General features: G+C 32.5%; 1 protein-coding gene across 3 annotated transcripts in view; it reads right to left on the minus strand.

Annotated features, from left to right (window-relative positions):
- The window catches only part of LOC134830714 (hemicentin-1), a 76,439-nt gene that overhangs the window by 818 nt on the left and 56,868 nt on the right, over positions 1-18,753 (minus strand). For 2 of the 3 annotated variants that reach the window (XM_063844275.1, XM_063844273.1), the window contains exons 2-7: positions 16,625-16,829; positions 14,857-15,117; positions 14,581-14,777; positions 1,153-3,327; positions 682-1,053; positions 55-429 (exon numbers count right to left, since the gene is read on the minus strand). In XM_063844275.1, coding sequence (XP_063700345.1) covers positions 55-429; positions 682-1,053; positions 1,153-3,327; positions 14,581-14,777; positions 14,857-15,117; positions 16,625-16,829 — 3,585 coding nt within the window. Of the gene's footprint in view, positions 1-54; positions 430-529; positions 551-681; positions 1,054-1,152; positions 3,328-14,580; positions 14,778-14,856; positions 15,118-16,624; positions 16,830-18,753 lie in introns of those variants that run through there. The other variant, XM_063844276.1, reaches the window with a different exon arrangement.

An 18,753-nucleotide genomic window follows, 5' to 3' on the forward strand; every position in this document is an offset into this window, starting at 1 on the left:
TTTTAAATATAAATTAACTTTTTTTTTAATAAAAAAAAATAATAATAAACTTACCTAGATGTTGATCTAATCGTTTCTTTGGCTTATGCACAGCTGCATAGGGCTCGCTGCTACTATAATCTTGTCGAGAGGGATTCTGGCTGTTGCGCATATTATGATAATCATCTACTTGGCTGCTGGGAGTCTGTAACGTTGGGTAGGGGGCATAGTCGTCAACGACACGATAACCGCCATGTGTGAGAGGATCATAACTGTACGATGGCTGGCGGTCCGCATAATTATGTGTAGGAATCAGTTGAGCAGAATTGGTATTAACTCCACCATTGACGCCTCCCATCTTAAGTTGCCATAAACTGTCTTGTGAATTGACGCTGCCACCATTGTTCGAATTGGAATAACTATTTTCTTGCATGTAACCCATACTAACCCCTGTGGAAAAAATTAAATAAAATTTAGGTATTTTAGAAAATATTTTCAAGGAATTTCGGATACAGTTTTGGAGCAATTTATGAACTACGCAAATTTTTACCTGTTACTGTACTAACTAGTCCTAATTAATATGTATTAACATTTTTAGGGAAAGCATGAGGTAATGAAAAAGAGAAGGTCGTTACACTCATATTCTCTAAATGTCTACAAAAGCTTAGCAAACTAAAAAATGACAAAAAATTTTTTACTTACATTCTTGACTAGGCATATTCATGGGGACTCCCAATCCTTGTGTGTGATAGCCGTAACCGTTTTGAGCATAGACGGCATTTTTCTGCTCTTCAAGAGCCAATGCCAAGTCCATTGAGTGCTCCAATGCCTTGTTATCGAGACCGCTAGCTGGATAGTATGGTGGCGGAGCTTGATTTTGTTGCGCCACAATTGAAGGCCGTTGATCCATTTCGTAGTCCTTGCTTTGCATGCCTTTCTTTGATTGGTTCTTCTTGCAACGACAGAACATTAGAATAAGTCCGACAACTAAGGCAAAGACAATGCATGAAACAATGATCGCGATCAAAGTGGGTGTTGCTAGGACTCCAGCTTGTGATAAATTAGCGACACCAACTAGGAAAAAAAATTAAATAAAAATTAGAATTTTGTAAAAATTCGAAAAAAATTGACGAAAGGTTAAAAAATAACGAAATTAAAAAAAAAAATACTCACTGCTTGCGTCAGTGTACTCTCCACAATGATCTTGGTTGGCTTTCAAGCACAATTTCACTCGCACTTGAGGATCGCGCAAATCATGTTCCAACGGAAGTGGGAAATCTTCGTATTCGTGTTTCGAGATGCCAGCGGGTGATTTCGAATGTCCTTTTCGTGACATAATATGGTCAATTTTAACTTCAGTGTTCATTTGTTGGCGTCCATCGACGGAAAGTGGGACAGTTTCCATAATTTGCCAAACGGGTGTTTGATGTGCCAAATCATGAACGACAGATTCGACAACCGCAATCAATGCCAAGCACGTGGCACCAACATTTACTTCCAAAACATGCGAATCAGGGTCGAATGTCACATGAATAGCCGATGGAATTTTGCTGACTTTTGTAGTTGTTGCGATTTCCGTTGAATATTTGGAGCTACCCTTGGAGTTGAGTGCTTTTACCTTAAAGACATAACTTTGATGTTGATCGAGGGGCGTTACGTTGCATGGCACATCACGATGACAATCGAATTCGGACCATTCGGTTGAGGTAGTGGTCATCATGTCACATCCAGCTGCTACTTGGTTATCATGGGGCACGGGCACTTTGCGGTACGAGATGAAATATTTGGTGTTGCTCAAACCGCCATCGAATCCAGGATCCCAATTGAGTGTGGCATAGTTGGGACCAACGTCTTCCGCACGCAAATTCAAAGGCTCTTCGGGTTTGCCTTTCGGTTGTAAACGAATATGGGCACGAATTGTTTGCATTGTATTGCTGACACGACATTGATATTCGCCGTAATCTTGCGCTCTCAAGTTGTGGATACGTAAAACGCTGGTATAAACGTCGTTGTTATCGTTCGAATAGATAATTTCGTGATGGCCGTCCGATGTTGATTGCAATGATGCGGTGTTTGTTCCAAATTGCCATTGGAATTCTGGTTTGGGATAAGCTTGAACTTTGCATACCACATCAGCTGTCTCTCCAATATCATAGGCAACTTTGTTGTACTGATTCAAAATGATCGGTTCATGTTCGATACGCAAGTGCATCGTGCTGTTTGCCATATTCACTTCATTTTCGTACAAGCAACTGTAAACTCCACGATCTCCCGATACGAGTTGATTTCCAGCTGGTCTCGATTTTCCGGTGAATTTCAAGTTACTTTTAACGGTAACCATTCCATTGGGTCCTTCATCGTATGAGGTATCAATTTCGTAGAGATTTCCGTCGTTGATGATTTCCTTGTTGTCTTTCAACCATTTGATTGAGGGACGAGGCTTGCCTTTGGCACTGCAGGCAACAACATAATTCGATTCTCCAACTCTTTTCGTCATGTGTCCTTGCAATTTTGTGAGGAATTGTGGCGGTTGTTGTACTTCCAAGACAATTGTTGCCATTTCTCCGTGTCCTAACTCGTTAGCTGCATGACAATGATATTTTCCTTCAGTTCCCAAGTGCGCGCGAGGAATCACATATGTGGAACCTTGTGCCAAAACAGTTTGTGCTCCACCGTCACCTTCGGGATCCTTGAACCACTTGTACTGCGGCACCGGCCAGCCTGGAGGATTAGCATTACAGGTCAAAGTAACGGGATTTCCTACATGAACAACAGGTTTGCTCGGATTAATGTAAGCCTGTCCGGGACGATGTCTCACGAGAACAGCAACTGTAGCATTTCCAACGCGTTCCACGGGCTTTCCATTGTACGGATTCATCATGTTTACGGCGCGACACAAATATGTTCCTGCATGTTCCGCACGAATATCACGCAATGTCAAAACATCGCCGACATACCGGAAATCAGGAGATCCCTCTTTGTGCCATTCAATCGCAACTGGTGGCGGATTCGAGGTGACATTGCAACGGATATTGACAGTTTCGCGTTCTTCGGCTTCGCGAGTCTTCGATTCGATGACGACAATTGGTGGGAAAAGAACATCCAGCTCGATAGTTTGTTCGCCTACTTGACCGAGACCGTTGTCAGCGGCGCACGTGTATTTTCCGCTATCACTTGAGGAAACACGATTGATGATGTGTTCGGTGGACGAGCTAATATGGCGGTTGTTGCGGGTCCAACGGACATTTGTGACTTTTGGCTTGGCATCGACATTGCAAACAAGTTTGGCAGTTTGATCGCGCTCCACACGCAACGGGTTTTCGGGACCAACTTCGACACGTGGATAGTCTGAAATGAAAAAGAAAAAAAATTATTGCATAAACTTTTTTTTTTAATGGAGAGTAGGAAAAAGAAAGAACATCCCGTCCTTCATATTAGCAATTATTTCTGCATCAGACACTTTTCTTCTTTTTCTCCGCAAATCCATACACTAAACGGCTTTGTTTCGCCACACACACACACACAACATGTGTCTTCCTGTCTGCCTGCTCGTTTGTTTGCTTATTATTTTAATTTTCATTTTTATTATGCAAATGCAAAGTAGATTATTTGCATGAGACGCTATGTGTGCTTATGTCTTCTCACTCACTTTTAATAAAAAGCTCTTCCTTTTTTAATGCAAAACACAACAACAACAACACACACAATGAAAATGAACAACAAACTTTTATTATTATATTTAGAAATGCAACCTAGCTAGAAGTGCAGCCAGAGCATGACTCGAGGTACGGTTATACAACAGCTAACTATTATCGGTTGTATCCCGGGAGAAAATAATTTTCTGCATTTTTATTTTCATGTCGTCACTATATTTTACTCTTAACAACACGAGAGATAAATAGTTGTTGTTCATGTTGTGTACAGTGGATTTTATATTTAACGGGAAATCATGTTCAAGTCAACTTAGAACGCGTAATATGAGGTGCTGATTTATTTTTTTTTCCTGTATTAGTGCTCATGTTCGCTTTCCAGATAATACGATTTTCCAAATACTCTCAAATAGCTCGAAATTCATCATGAAAGAGGCATTTTAAAAGTAAAGAACAGATTTCTGTTTATTTATTTTCCTTATCTTTTTTTTATACTTTTATAGCAAGTTTGTTAAACTGCAATATTTATTTTCTGTTTTTTCCATTTTAAATCATAAGCAAATTCAAGGAAAAGATACAAAAGCGGCAATGCAACAACGAAAGAAAGACGGAACGGAAAATATGTTACTAAATACACATCATCCAATCTAATAGTTTTATAGATACTTATTATAAAGTTTTTTAATTAAATAATATTCAAACTACACAAACAAGATCAAAGCTTTGGTAGAAGTAATTTAGGAAACATTAGTGTAGAGCGTAGAGTAAAGGCGCTTTACCATGTTCCATAATTGAATTTGCTCGAAAAAAAGAGAATATGCTTGTATTCACTTAGCAAAGATTGTTCGATGGCGTTGCAAATGCATTATAATTTTGTTGCATGTCTGTCCGTAATATGCAAATAGGTATATTGATTTTTCTATTTTGGATTTTTATCATTTTTTTTAAAAGATGAATGAAAAAAAGTAAAATTATAAAAAATGCGCTTTTTATTAAAATTATTTAAACTTTAAAAAATGTAGCTTTAAAAAACGTTAGATAATCAGATTATATTTGAAACGCTTTATGGAAGATATCCTTTGAGATTAACAGATTTTTTTATCGTACATTTTGTTTAAATATTCTGAACCCGTCCTAGGACATAATTGAATCCGTTCAAAAAAAACGGCAAAAATAAAATCGAATAAGTTTTTTCCCGAATTGAGAAAACTCGAATTCCCAATGAGAATGCAGGCATAACGATAAAATACAGCATGTGCATTGTTGGATGGACAGCCACAAGCAATCCATTCGCCTCAACAACAAAAAAAAAGACATTCACAAAAATCAACATTTGTGTGCTGTAACTAATTCGAGTATCATGTTTTTGTGAAGCCTCTTTTTCGGAGGGAATCATGACGACGATGTGATGTTATTTAACATTCATTTATTATTTCATAAAGTTCCATTTCTGTGTAAAAAAAAAGTATGAAGTTAAGCAAACAATTGTTGTATCGCATCTCGCATGACCATGGTCCGTCATTTATTGTTTGTTTTTCTTTTTTTCCCTCTATATATTTATGTACAATATTCCAAAAAAAAAAAAAAAAAAAACGAGTGCTTATAGTGGTTTTTTGTGTAATAAATAAAATTTTGTATATTTTTTGTGTACTTGCGCGTTCATATTGTGTTACTAACTACTGATACCAACAAACTCTTTCGTTTCTCGTTTCATGTTTGACATGAACATAAAAAAAATATAAATATCAGGAGGAAATGTCCAATGGAGTGTATCCTGATTGAATATTAATATAAATATTGATATGGCCAAAAAGTGGATGTTCGTTGTTAAAAAACCATTTGTTAAATTTTTTATACATAAAAGGCTTTCAACGCCGCGTTTTTGTATTTCACGTGTGCTATCAATACGTTTCCAGCTGAGTTGTTGATCATTCAAACTTTCACTAATTGCCATGAAAAAAGAAATCCTTTATTTTTTTTCGGCTAAAACTCTAATACTAAGCTACAAATATGACAACTTATGATTATTGAAAGTCCTAAATTTTTGTTATTGCCTGACATAACTTTTTCTGCTAATCTTTGAGTCCTTATAGAGATATATTTTCCACTATGAAACGTTTTCAGACGCATTTCGCAAATAGAAATGTGGCAACAGCAAAGAAAAGTCCAATATTATAGTAATAATAACAATAAAATACTTCCTTAAACAAACTTACAAAAAGTCCGAAATAGGAAAGATAATGTTTTTGTATGTTTTTTCTTTTATTTACTCATATTTTGGGTTCTATGATACATTTACAATGAAATAGCTGAAAACAGATCGTGACTAACTTGATACGATTAGTCATACAATGCCTTTACGAATATGCTTCAAATTGTAAAAAGTGAATGGTATTTCTTTGAAATACAAAAAATTGTTGTTATTGCCGTGAGTAGCAAACATTCATGTATCATTATATTACTTATTATTCAATTATAAATAAATTAGAATAATATAATGGAAGAAGAATATAGCGTCATCTAAAGCATTGAGCATAATAATAGGAGAGACTTGTATTATATTGTGTGAAGGTACATCGAAGAAAACAAGTTGATGATGTTCTTCACAATATTTTTTTTTCTTAAAAAAAGAAGGAAGGTTCTGAGATAGTTAATATTCTATTATCATCTTAACTGTTCCATCATCATCATTATTATTTTTATTGTTATTATATTAGAATTTTCTTATTATTTTTTTTTTCAGTTACCGGTTAATGTCAGCATCAGTGGCTGACGAGTAAGTGCCCTGTTGCCGAAGAAGTGACTCGACAGTGAGTTGAATCAAATCACATAAAATGCAATATCATCCATTTGAATTACATTTTTTTTTATCTAATCATGATATAATCAAGTGATGTAGGAAAAATACGTGGAGGAGTTGATATGAAGATGAAAACTTAAATTATATTATTGAAAGGTGAATGTTGTAAAGTGTGCATGCACCTTTTAAATGATTTTTTTTTTCATGATATAAAAAGAGAAGTGAACAGCTGGCTCAAATACTACATCGAACTCCATTTTGAAGTTATAAAACTTTTGTTCGTAGTATTTATTTGGACGAATATATATTTTTTTATTATGATAATAAAATAATTATCAATACAATAGTTTTTTTAAACACGTAATAAATATCATTTTACAAAAGAAATTATTTAACATTTATTACTTTTTTAAACGAATATGAGTTTTTTCATTACTAATGGAAATAAGCATGACTTCTCATTGTTTTTCCTCGTAATTTGTTTCGAAACATTGTTGCTTAAAAACAAAGTTTCTTTTTTTTCGACAAGAAACTCCATTTTGAGATAAATGTTTGTATGTGTACACAAAAATTCTTCAGTCGAGATAATTATCGTCATCATCATTGAAGAAATTTTTGAACAAGCCAACGTCATTTAACTGATTTCGTTGCTGCATTTCACTTTAACCACGTCACACAACATATATTTAAGAGAAAAATACGAAAGATAGAATAAACATGACACCGTTAGCTTGTGCCTCAACTCCTTTGTGTAAGCTAGTTTCAATCAAGTTCACCTTTCATTATATTCGTACGGCATCGTATGGCATGAAAGTAACTTTAACTCACACATGTGTGTAAGTTGTTGCAGCCAGCAAGATAACAAACGTAAGATTGATGCCAAGTAAAAAAGTCTATACTTTCATACATGTATGACTTGAGCACTTCTGCATGTATGTAAGCTCATAACCGGTTTCTTACTTCTTTTTTTCTTCTCCATCGTCGTCGTCGACGTCGTCTTCTTAAAAAAAAGAGACTATTGACATCTTACGTGAGAGTGTATGTGTGTGTTTGGTTATGATGTGTGCTACATAATACTAAAAGACAACAATTTAAGAGGAAAAAGATAATATTAATGATGAAGGAAAATATATAAAATAAAAAAACAACACGCATTTTAATTCTCTCTCACTAAACTAAGCTCCGTTCATACATGAATAGATAGTTTTATGAATGTTGCTCAACATTGCTTCCATCTACTGTTAGTTTAACTACTGTTTTCACATATGAACATTTTGAATAGTGTTACAAGCTTACACTGCCAATATGTATATAATGTTATAGCCTTTTAAACTTTATTTATTTAAGCATTTCAAAAGTGCTGGTGTTACCATGTGTGTTTACGATTTTAAGCCATCGTCATCATTATCTAAAGAACAAAGCATTTATGTTTTGTGTATAAAGTTTTTTTTCCTGAATTATTTTATAGCACAACTTTTAGAGGAGGAAAAACTTAAACTCAAGGTTTTTAAGGAAAAAAAATATATAAAACAAACAAGGAATACTGTCATCAAAGGAAACTTGTGCTGAGAGACTCCAATTACTCGACACTTTCGAGAAGCCGAGAATTTAGTCGAGTATATTTAAATATTCGAGCAAAATATTTAAAAAATTTTATTTTTTTTTTAAGTTTAAGAAAATTTTCTACTGGAAATAAAAAACTGCAAAAAATTTAGTTTGAAAATTAAAAATTCAAAGAATTGTATTTTTGTTAAATTATTGCAAAATATATTGAAGTTTTGTTTATGTGTATTTTAGCTGAATTTTAAAAATATTAGAAATTCTAAAGAATTTCATAAAATTGAGCTTTGGTTGTAAGAAATTCTCCAAAAATATTTTTTTATTATTATTCAAAGTGAAAATAATAAATTTAAGGTTTTTATTTAATAAAAAAAGTATTATTTTTAAAGATTGTTTCAAATTTTCATGTAAAATTATTCGACTTGAGGATTTGAGGAATCTAATCGAGTAATCGGGTTCGGAGTACTAAAGTCTGAAGTCTCTACTGATACTACTGCATTAACATAACATGTGACTTCCATTGAATGGACTGTAAGAAAAAGCCACTGATGATGTTCAATAACAACACAGAGGCAACACAATACAAACAACACTTACGGTTCATTGCACTTTATTTGTATTGCTTGTTGTCTGTTGCAACCGGACTGGCAATCATACCACCACCGTACTTGAGAAGAACTAAAAACTATCATTTTATGTTTTCATCATATACATGTTTTGTCATTTTCTTGCTCGAAGACAGACAACATTTTCAAACAATTTCAAAATCATGATTCATTATTATATTTTTCAACATGTGTTTTTCCGCATAGGTTGGTACGTAGAGACAGACAAGAAAACGATAAACCTAAATATTTTTCTGATGCAAAGTCAATTACCGGATCAGAAAATCAAATAAACAAAAATCAGTATAAACATTTTATCTCTTGTAAAAATTCAGTATCTTCTTAAAAGTCTGGTTTTTCTTCATTTTTTTTTTCTACAGAAGAAAAAATATTTATACAAAATAATGTTTTTAGCTTTTTAACCCGCGCGCCACAACGTGCAGTTTATTTTAAAAACAACACAAAAAAAAGTTGAAAACAGATTTCGGAGGAAAAGGAATAAATATATAGTTCAATGAATGTGCGTAAAAAATGTACATGTGGTACAAGCGATTTTAAATCTGTGAGTTTAAGTTTATATTATATTATGCATGCATAACAAGATACGTGATTGTAGTGTACTGCTATCTATCTAGTTTAAAATGCCAGGCAATGCAATTTCAAAACAAATAACAGATATGCATATTTAGTGTTTATGCACACACAGCAGCAGCAGAGAAAGAGTACTGCGAGGAAAAAATAAAACAGATACATTTAAATTCCTGGTTGTGGTTTTATTACTATAATTAATTTTAAACATCGAGAAATAGGTACGAGTAGTAGTTGTAGTGGTCGGTTATTCTCTTGTTTGTTTGTATTTTTATGTTAAATTGGTTCATTCAAAGTTAATTTTACTGTTATTTTATTAATATCAAGGAATGCTAATTTAAATTTATGGCATTTTTTCGGGGAATTTAGGGAAATTAGGTCGAAATAGTTGTTTATCTGCAAATTACTCGGCGAAACATGACACCGAGAAAAAACTTTCACTGTTCAAATAAAAAAGGACGACCATGCAAGAGACCAATAAACGTTCATCTTCTTCCGTTTCCATAAAAGCCATTTAGCTACTCCCCCGTAGGTCGCTCATAACCTATCATGCACATGCTAGAAAACATATAAAATTCCTTTAATTCACATAAATCTCTTTATAAACGGTTCACATTGTGTTCAAGAGATTTTTTTTATTGTTTTTTATTATTTTCTGTGAAAACTCTCAAACAACATGTTTCATTTAATAATATATATTATATTTATTATGTTTACAGTAGCCACCTAGATTTTTTTTTATTATATTATAAATATTAAAAGAAAAGTCCGGGAAAAAAATTCAAGGCATGAGAAGATAAAACGCTCCCCAAAGACTCATTTGAAAATGTTACGTCTAAATCAAACCATTTTTGGAGTCTACAATATTTTATTCTTTTTTTTTCTGTGTGTGTCTGTGCGGGATTGTGTTATGTGATGAAAAATGAAAAGAACACACATTAAAATATGAATTTTATCTTCAATTAAAATAAACACAGACAATTTCACACAAAATGAACATTATATATTATAGAGAGTCTATTAAATTTAAATGAAGTCTAGGAAAAAGGTAACACACGCATGCAGATGATTAGAAGTTTTTGGTCTCGTTAAGCGAAAAGGTAGATTGGAAATGAGCAATTGTGTGTTTGTGTATAAAATGTCAGAGTTCTGTTAGTTCACTGCTTGTTTTGTGATAAAGCACTCATTAAATTGTGGACGATCACGCAATTCTTGTACTTTGATGATTAATTGCATTTCATTACATTGCCACACAAAAATTTATGTATATTTTTTTAGACAGAGAAAAAAAACTAGACGCACTGTGGGACAAATTCCGTAAAAAATGAGTCTATTTTATGTGAAAAGGCAGACGATTCACTTATCTTACAACAAATTAACACACCAATCAAATCACAGTTTCTTATCTATCCTTGTCAATGTAATATTTTTTTATGATTTTGTCAATTACAAGTGCCTGTATTTATTTTCATTCATTTAATCCTCACCATCTGCTTATTATCAGCTTTTAAATGCGTTCACCACAGTTATTATTGCCGGGTAAAATATGTAAATATTATGCTCTGTGGTAATATGTTTCCGTTTTGAGTTGTGATTGTATGTACACACGATATCAACAATAACATAACAGGGCACACACGCACGCTACATTCTCTTTCATTTTCATCAAAAAAAGACCAAAATTGTTTTACTTGTATATTTTTGCCATATCTATACACCAGACAACATGAAACACTTTTCCGGTCTAACTTGCATATTTTTCTCGCAGTTTATTTGCGCTGCGTGTGAATGTGGAGGAAAAAAGAAAAAAAATATAAAAAGAAATGGTCTCCGTAAAAATTACGTGATAATTTTTGAATTACGAGGAAATTAACGGGAAAAGGAGCCTTCGTTCGTCACCCTTCAATGTGTAAGAAAAAACATTTAATTTGGTTAATTGCGTTTCTTCTGTCGTTGTGTTGCGTTGCTCAGCCCAATGAATTACTTCTGGCAGCGTAACAGAAAAAAAACACAACATCAACAAAAGTAAGGCATATATATAAGAAGAGTAGCGAATAAGCTTTGGGTTACGAAAAGTGTCACGCGTTTTTCATTTAAATACATGTGTAATCCTTTTCTGTGTATAATTTTATACATACAACAAACTTCCGCTTTTTCCCTTTTTTCCGTCATCTACAAGCTTTTTCTTATCGCTTTCAGAATCATTATCGTTATTGTACAATTTTCGTGATTGTGTTTCTTATGTTGTGTTTCTACTTTTGTAAGATTTTCAAAATAAAAAAAAGAATCGTTTTGAAAGACATTGAGTGGATTTTTTTCACTAGGCCGCCTTAAATTTATTAAGTTTTTGTTGCATGCCCTCTTTCATAAATATAAAAATTTTTCAAGAAAATTTTGAAAAAATATACAAAAAAATCGAAGTTTTTTAAAATATCAATTTTGTATGAAAATGAATAAGACGTATGAATTATTTTTATTTTTATAATTATTTAAATTTTTGCGAATATTTTCACTGAATTTAAAAAATAATTAATTATTTTAAAAAATGTAAAAATATTTAAAAACGGCCGAAAGTTGTTATAAAAAATTTTATTTTATAATTTTTTTTTTCATATAAAAAAATTTTTCAAATTCAAAAAATTTTTTAGGAAAAGATTTCAAAACAAGTTTGAAGCAGCCTTATAACTTTTCAGAAAGCAAAAAGGACTTCCTCATACATTGTCGAACACTTTTTGCAAAACAAACATTTTTCAGTCAACGCTAAAAATAGTCTGTTTTCTATTTATTTTTAAATTGCAGAACCTTCACAAAAAATAAAAAAAAAATAATATTTTTCCTGAGTATTGTTGTTTATTGTATGTATATATAAATAAATAATATCAACAACAATACTTGAACAAAAATAGAAAACACTCGTACTTATAACCAATTTTTGTTCGTTTTTATTTGAAATTTCATTTTCTCCTTTTCCTGTTCGCATAAACGAAAACGAAATTTCCCTCTTCGTATGCAAGGGAGAAGAAAAAATCAAAGAATACTTTCAATCATATTTCACCTCTTCCGGTCTAGCAATATAATGATAATAATGGAGAATGAACTGATTCGGAAAAAAGGGTGAAATGAAGCAAACTTAACCTCTTTTACTAACCTAGATAATCTAACTTATGATAAATTCCAAAACAGAAACCAAGAATCGTCCCTGACAAGCTAGCGTTCAACCATAAATCTGCACAAAGCACGATAAAAACCGGGATAAACCACTCGAAGTTTTCAGTTTTTATTGCAAATGCAATTCTGGTACAAGCACCAAGTATATAAATAAATTAGAATCTACGATTTGTGTTTTTGTTTCTGCGTTTCCATTTTAAAAGTTACTCGAATACACAATAAAGACAAGAAATCGCATCATACGCTTATGTTCTTACGAATGTGAATGAATGTATTTTTTTTCTTGTTGTTGTTTGAAACCAAATTAGTGTATAAGCAACACAACAAAAATATATGTTTATTATTTCTTGGAGCATAAATAGCATAAGACAAAAAACACAAAATTTTTATACACAAAATAATATGCTTACATGAAAAATTACATGAGCACGCGGGGGAATATCTATGTAGATTGAATGGAGAATGTATTTGTTATTGTTATTAAATTACGTAAAATTACAAGAAAGTTTTATTATTTTTATTGTTATTATTATTATTACAAATGTAAATATAGCATGAACAAAGTACATAAAATTTTCAAAAAAAAAAAAAAAAGTTTTAAAAACGAAACTCATACAAAGAGAAGAAAAATTAAAACATTTTTCATTTGAAACATTCCCGGGAAGAAGACGAGAAAATAGGCGAAAAAACAATGAAACCACTTGATTCGTTAGGTTTGTTGGTTTCACTTGTCTCGTCGTACCGTCTTGACGTTCAGACATTTTTTTCTCGTTGTTTAACATTAAAATTAAGCACAAAGAATATTTATTCACAAAATATTTGTTAGTTAATAAACGCTCAAATATTCACACCCTAATTACGTTTATGGAAAAACTTTTGGACAATTTGTCATATCAGACCGATGCATTCACTGGTTCGGAAGTGAAAAGTCAAGCGAGCGAGAAAATTGACTTGATTTGATGCATTTTTAATTGAATAATTTTCTATCGTGCACCGATACCATCGTGACAGTGCCTATCATTTTTTCGTTTCGGTAAATGGCGATAAACGTGGTCGGATTAATTGAAATTGAAATATTGTGTTATTTTAAAAATTTATCAACTTTTTTCAATACATAAATTTGCGATAAATCTAATAGTAGACAGAAACAGTATAGCTACCTCTAGATAAAACTGATTAAATATTTTTGAACACAAAAAAATGTATAAAGCATTTTTGTAATTTTTCGATAAATTTAAGTAGTATTCGATGTTTGGTAGGTTTTTCTGTATCCTTATATTGCTATGATATTGGAAAATTTTATATTTATTTATTTATTTAGCAATCATGAAATAATGGTAAGTTGGCGTTGTTGCTCTCTCGATACACACACAACATTATATTATATAATAAAATTTAAAAATCAATCAACTTCACAACGTGCTGGCTGGATATAATAGAAAAATAATTATATATAACTTTGCAACATTATAGATTGTATAGCGGAAGCATAACATAACATTATAAAATAAAAAAAACACAAGTGGCTGAGAGCAATTATTATTGAAGAAAAAAAATCGACAAAGCCCTGCATTAAATGAGCTTTATTTTGTGATTTAATGTTCTTGTTGTTTTTTTGCTTGCTTTTCAAAAAGTTTGAATATATATTTTTCGGTTTTTACATTAAATTTTTTAACTTTTATTGAAAAAAAAAATTATTAATAAAAATTTTCTATAATAAAAAATTGGGGAAAAAAATACCATCGATTATTACATTATTTGAATGTTTTGTGGTGATTTCCATTTTCATGATAAAGCTATTAATAATACATTTGTTTGATTTTTACAATTTAATTAAAACTCGTTTAATCAGAAAAATTGGCAGAGAAAATAAATAAACTCAATTTAAATTTTTTCATTATTAATAAATACATTAACGTGTATGGACACACATGCCACTCACAATGCTATCATGTTTCAGAACAATATCAAAAATTTTACTTTGTTATTTGGGTCAAACAATTTATGAAAATTAATAAAAAATGCATGTGTTTTAAAAAGGGAACGTTGTTCAAAAGCTTGTGGTTGGTATTTTCGGATCGCACATGCACACACATATTGGAATTTTCATTATTTGAGTGACCGTGGTGCATATGTATAGTCAGGCGTTGGAATTGATTTTTATTTAATTTTCGAAAAATCACGTTAATAATAATCATTTTTATTTTTCAATAAAAAAATGTGTACTTACAGTTAACGCTCAGGGTAACAGTTGTTTCGAGACGCTGTCCATCGGTCATGGCACGATTCCAGACGGCACAACGATACTTGACGCCATCATCTTCCTTGCGTGGAACCAGGGATAATGTACTTGTTGTTGGCAAGTCTTTCGAGCCGCCTTTGCTGACAGTTGTTTCGATTGGGGTCGTGCTTCCTTCGCGATACCAGCTGAAAAAAGTCAACATTGAAAATTGTACCGAAAAGCTCGTATGCGAAAAATGAAACGGATGTTTGTTTGTATACTTACACAATTTGTGGATCGGGTGAACCGCCGATGCTGCTGCATGTCAAATCAAGTTTCTTATTTTCCGTGGCGGCAGCGATGTTACCGGGTGCCACAACTGGCGGTTGCGGCGGCGTAAGCACAGTCAAGTTGTAGTATTCTTGATGAACATCTGCGCCCGTACCGACTGCCTTGATGCGACACTGGAAGCGTCCGTTGTCTCTGCCATATTGAACGTTCTGGATTTGCAGGTCGTAGATACCGCGCTCCGGTCGAAAATCAACTCTGAAAGAAGTGATTAAAAAAATGTTAGCTAAGATGTTTTCTCGAGAGGGATTATCAGCGTTAATGGAAAACTACTCCCTCGGGGTAGTTGTTGGGATGTAAAAGGGGTAGAACTCGTGTGTCGAATTATAACTCCTATGTGAATAGCTCGTAACAAGAAAACTTTTCAATTAAACTTTTGTTTTTGAAGAGCGAAGAAATTTTCATGTCACACTTTTACAACTGCTTTTTGAATGGCGCAAAGTGTGCTAAGACAATTTGAGGGTCCTGTGAATGACGTGCTCTTTTCTTGTCAAACTATTACGACAAGTTTGCGGTTAGCATTGGAAACGCACGGAAGCAATTTTTGTGTGATATAAAACGATTTAGAACTAAAATCAATCAATTGCGTGTCGATTTGAATAATAATAAAATTCTAACGTCTCTATTTTAGTTATTTCATGTTATGACGACGATGATGGTGAAGGGAAATGAATCAAATCAGTGTTCGAAGTCAGTGTCATGTAACTGGCAAACAGCGTAAAAACCGCGCGCCATACAGATGTCATAAATAAATAAGAAATCAAGGGTATTTTATAAGTAATTTAACAGTAATAATGCTAACTGTACCATCATCGGCACGACCGTATTCGTTGCAATAATGATCATAATAACATAGATAAACATTTTCAATTATTTAAGGAAATGTTAAAATTATTTTCAACATGCAATTCGTCTGTCATCATCATCAACATGTCACTTCAGAATTTTCATGCACTCAAACAACATTTATATTTACACAAAAGTTGTCATCAACATCATGCATGATATATATGACATATGCGTATTTGTAGTTCTAGATACAAAATAAGGCATTAAAACCAAGTTATTTATTCAATTCGTAGTGTACACACGAGGAAAAAAAAATGAAAAAGTGGAATGGGACTCCGAGTTGATGGGAAGTAACGGGTTGATTGATAATAAATATTGATTCAATTACAAATGTAATGAATGTATTTTTTGGTTTTTAGCATATTTATTATTATCTCTCGGTTTGTGCAGTCCAGTATTTGGTGCAAATTAATGGTTGTTTTTGTGTGTTATGCGTGTTCGGTGGAAATCGCATGTGGTGGAAATAATACTTGTAATGCATACAATCATCATAACTCGTTAAGGCGAAAACATGCATAAAATACGAGCGAATTTTATTTTGATTTGATGCTGATGGAAGAATCGAGCTTCCCATGGGCTATTTTTTTTGCCTTCTTGGTGTGCTTGAAATGTAATGCATGCCAAAGTACCACCCAATAAATATACTTGCATCATGTACAAGAGGGATAAAATGATGAAATTATGCTTAATGCGATTTTGATTAGCTTCATTTGGCCATTTTTTCCATGTAAATAAAATATTTTTTCGCATTCCCACAAAATACGCAGACACTCAAATAGGTCAAATGCTAAGCGGCATCAAATGAGTGACAAAATATAATTTTTCCATAATTGGCGTGAGCCATTGGTATACTTACTTGTATGCTGAGTTTAATTGTGTTCCGCTGACTGCTACATTTTCGAACTTTGCCGGTGGTGTGAATCGTGCCCAATAGTAGAAGAATTTCTCATCTGGCTCGTGTTGCTCACTAAATCTACATTTTAGTGTGATATTTTCATTTTCTCGCGTATCTAGATTTTCATCTGCTGTAATTGAGGTTGATATCAATATGAGCACCAACACTGTAACGAAAAAAGAAGAGAAAAACAAACAAGATTAAAATTAAAATCATCAAAATAAAACAATGAATTATTAAAAGTGCAATCTCTCACACGTACTAGTGGGAATAGAAAAAGTCTGGATATCCAATATTTGAACAATGTGGAGATGATGGTGAGTGTAACCAGGTCAGTTTGAGACAATAGCATATAAAGTTTGTGACACACTCACATTGCACATAAATAATGATAATCAAGAAACCATTTTGGGTCAAAAGGCTTTTCTTTTCTTATTTTCTTTCGTGTGCACTTTAACTTTTCGAAACGAAAATAATATTTGGTCATCTTTTGGTTTTTTTATGTGTGTCTATATCTCACTCTACTACTTGTTAATGTGAGAATTTTATATCATTAAAATTTATTCATGAACCTCAATACGAAACATAAGAAGAGATAGAAGCACCGAAGAAATGACAAAGAGAAAGTTTTACTGCATATAAAGTGATTTCTTTAGTATTCATGTATATTGTAAGAAAACTGTTCGCAGGTGCTTTAGCCAGCATCGACTTGAAACAGGTGAATGTACATTTCAGAGGAACGGGTTTGGAGGAGACGAATACAAGAAAAAAATATTTAAAAAGTTGTCGTTCGAAAATCAATCAACGATGATACCGCATTTTGATTTATTTAAATTACTTATTTTTTTCGTGTGGTTTCTAAATTTTTAAAACCTGTTAAGTTTTTAAACCACGTGACCTGAAAGAAATTTCCAAACCACGTGACTTAATCCCCATCTAAAAAAAATTAAATCACTTGACTTGAAAGAAATGTTTTAAACTACGTGATTGGAAAATTTTTTTAAACCACGAGTCTTCCTCGAGTAATTTCACATTTTTTTTCGAAATGCGGTAAAAATCAGCATGTGTCTTTTTTTTGTATCAATCAATGTTCTGCAAAAGTTATGTTCAATTATTTTAACAAGTTTTAATGAAAAAGTGTATTTTCTCGATATTGTTAAATTATAAACGGCTTGAAACTCCCAAAACGCATGCATATTTTATAACTTTTGTGTATCCAATATATAAAGTAATAATGAGAATGATAATGAAACCAGTATCATAATGAAGAAAGTTCGTCTAGCAAAGCAAGTGCCGCTAGGTAAGAGGGTACCTGAACGCAAAATAGAAAGAAAAATGATACAACAACAACAACAGGTGCTAAATGGTGTGTCGACGTTTCGATTCCAAGTACAATACGTGTAAAAAGTCTCGCGATACCCATTTTGTTTATGGTGATTATAAATGTTACATTATCACCTTGGTGTAGAAAGTGCTTGTTTCTGCCTCTCTTACAAAGCAACTTTATTGAGAAGGGATTTTAACGTTTAGCGCGTCGCTGTTTCAAGTAGTGCCTGCAAATTAAAACGCTCAATTGTCCATTTCGTTAGCGTAATTACCAATCGAACGACAATTTCGTGCGCTCAAACTCAGCTTTTCCGAAAATCATGAATTGGATATAAATGAAATGCATGATCAGCGCGTCGTTGTCAGACAAATACCTTCATTGTTTATAGTCACAATTGAAGCGAAACAATGTGAATAATTAATTATATATACTTAGATTTAGACATTATTTATGTAAATCAAGTTATATTTACTGACTGCTAAACAACAACAACAATATCAAAGTTGATTGAATGCCAGAGCACACAAGTGTGTACACAAGAGCAACTATACACTTTATCCAACATAATAATATAAAGTAACAGCAAACAAATTAATTGTATTAGTTTTGTGTATTTTGGAAGATTATGTCTTACGGGAATCATGCCTAAATGCAGGCATGGCAGTCATTCATGGACGGATATTAACAATTGAGCAACACAATGATGTTCTTTTGCGAAAGGTTTTAATATCAATTTATGATAACTTTTGCTAAATTTTTCGAC

The sequence above is a fragment of the Culicoides brevitarsis genome, chromosome 2, assembly GCF_036172545.1.
Source record: "Culicoides brevitarsis isolate CSIRO-B50_1 chromosome 2, AGI_CSIRO_Cbre_v1, whole genome shotgun sequence".
Taxonomy (NCBI): domain Eukaryota; kingdom Metazoa; phylum Arthropoda; class Insecta; order Diptera; family Ceratopogonidae; genus Culicoides; species Culicoides brevitarsis.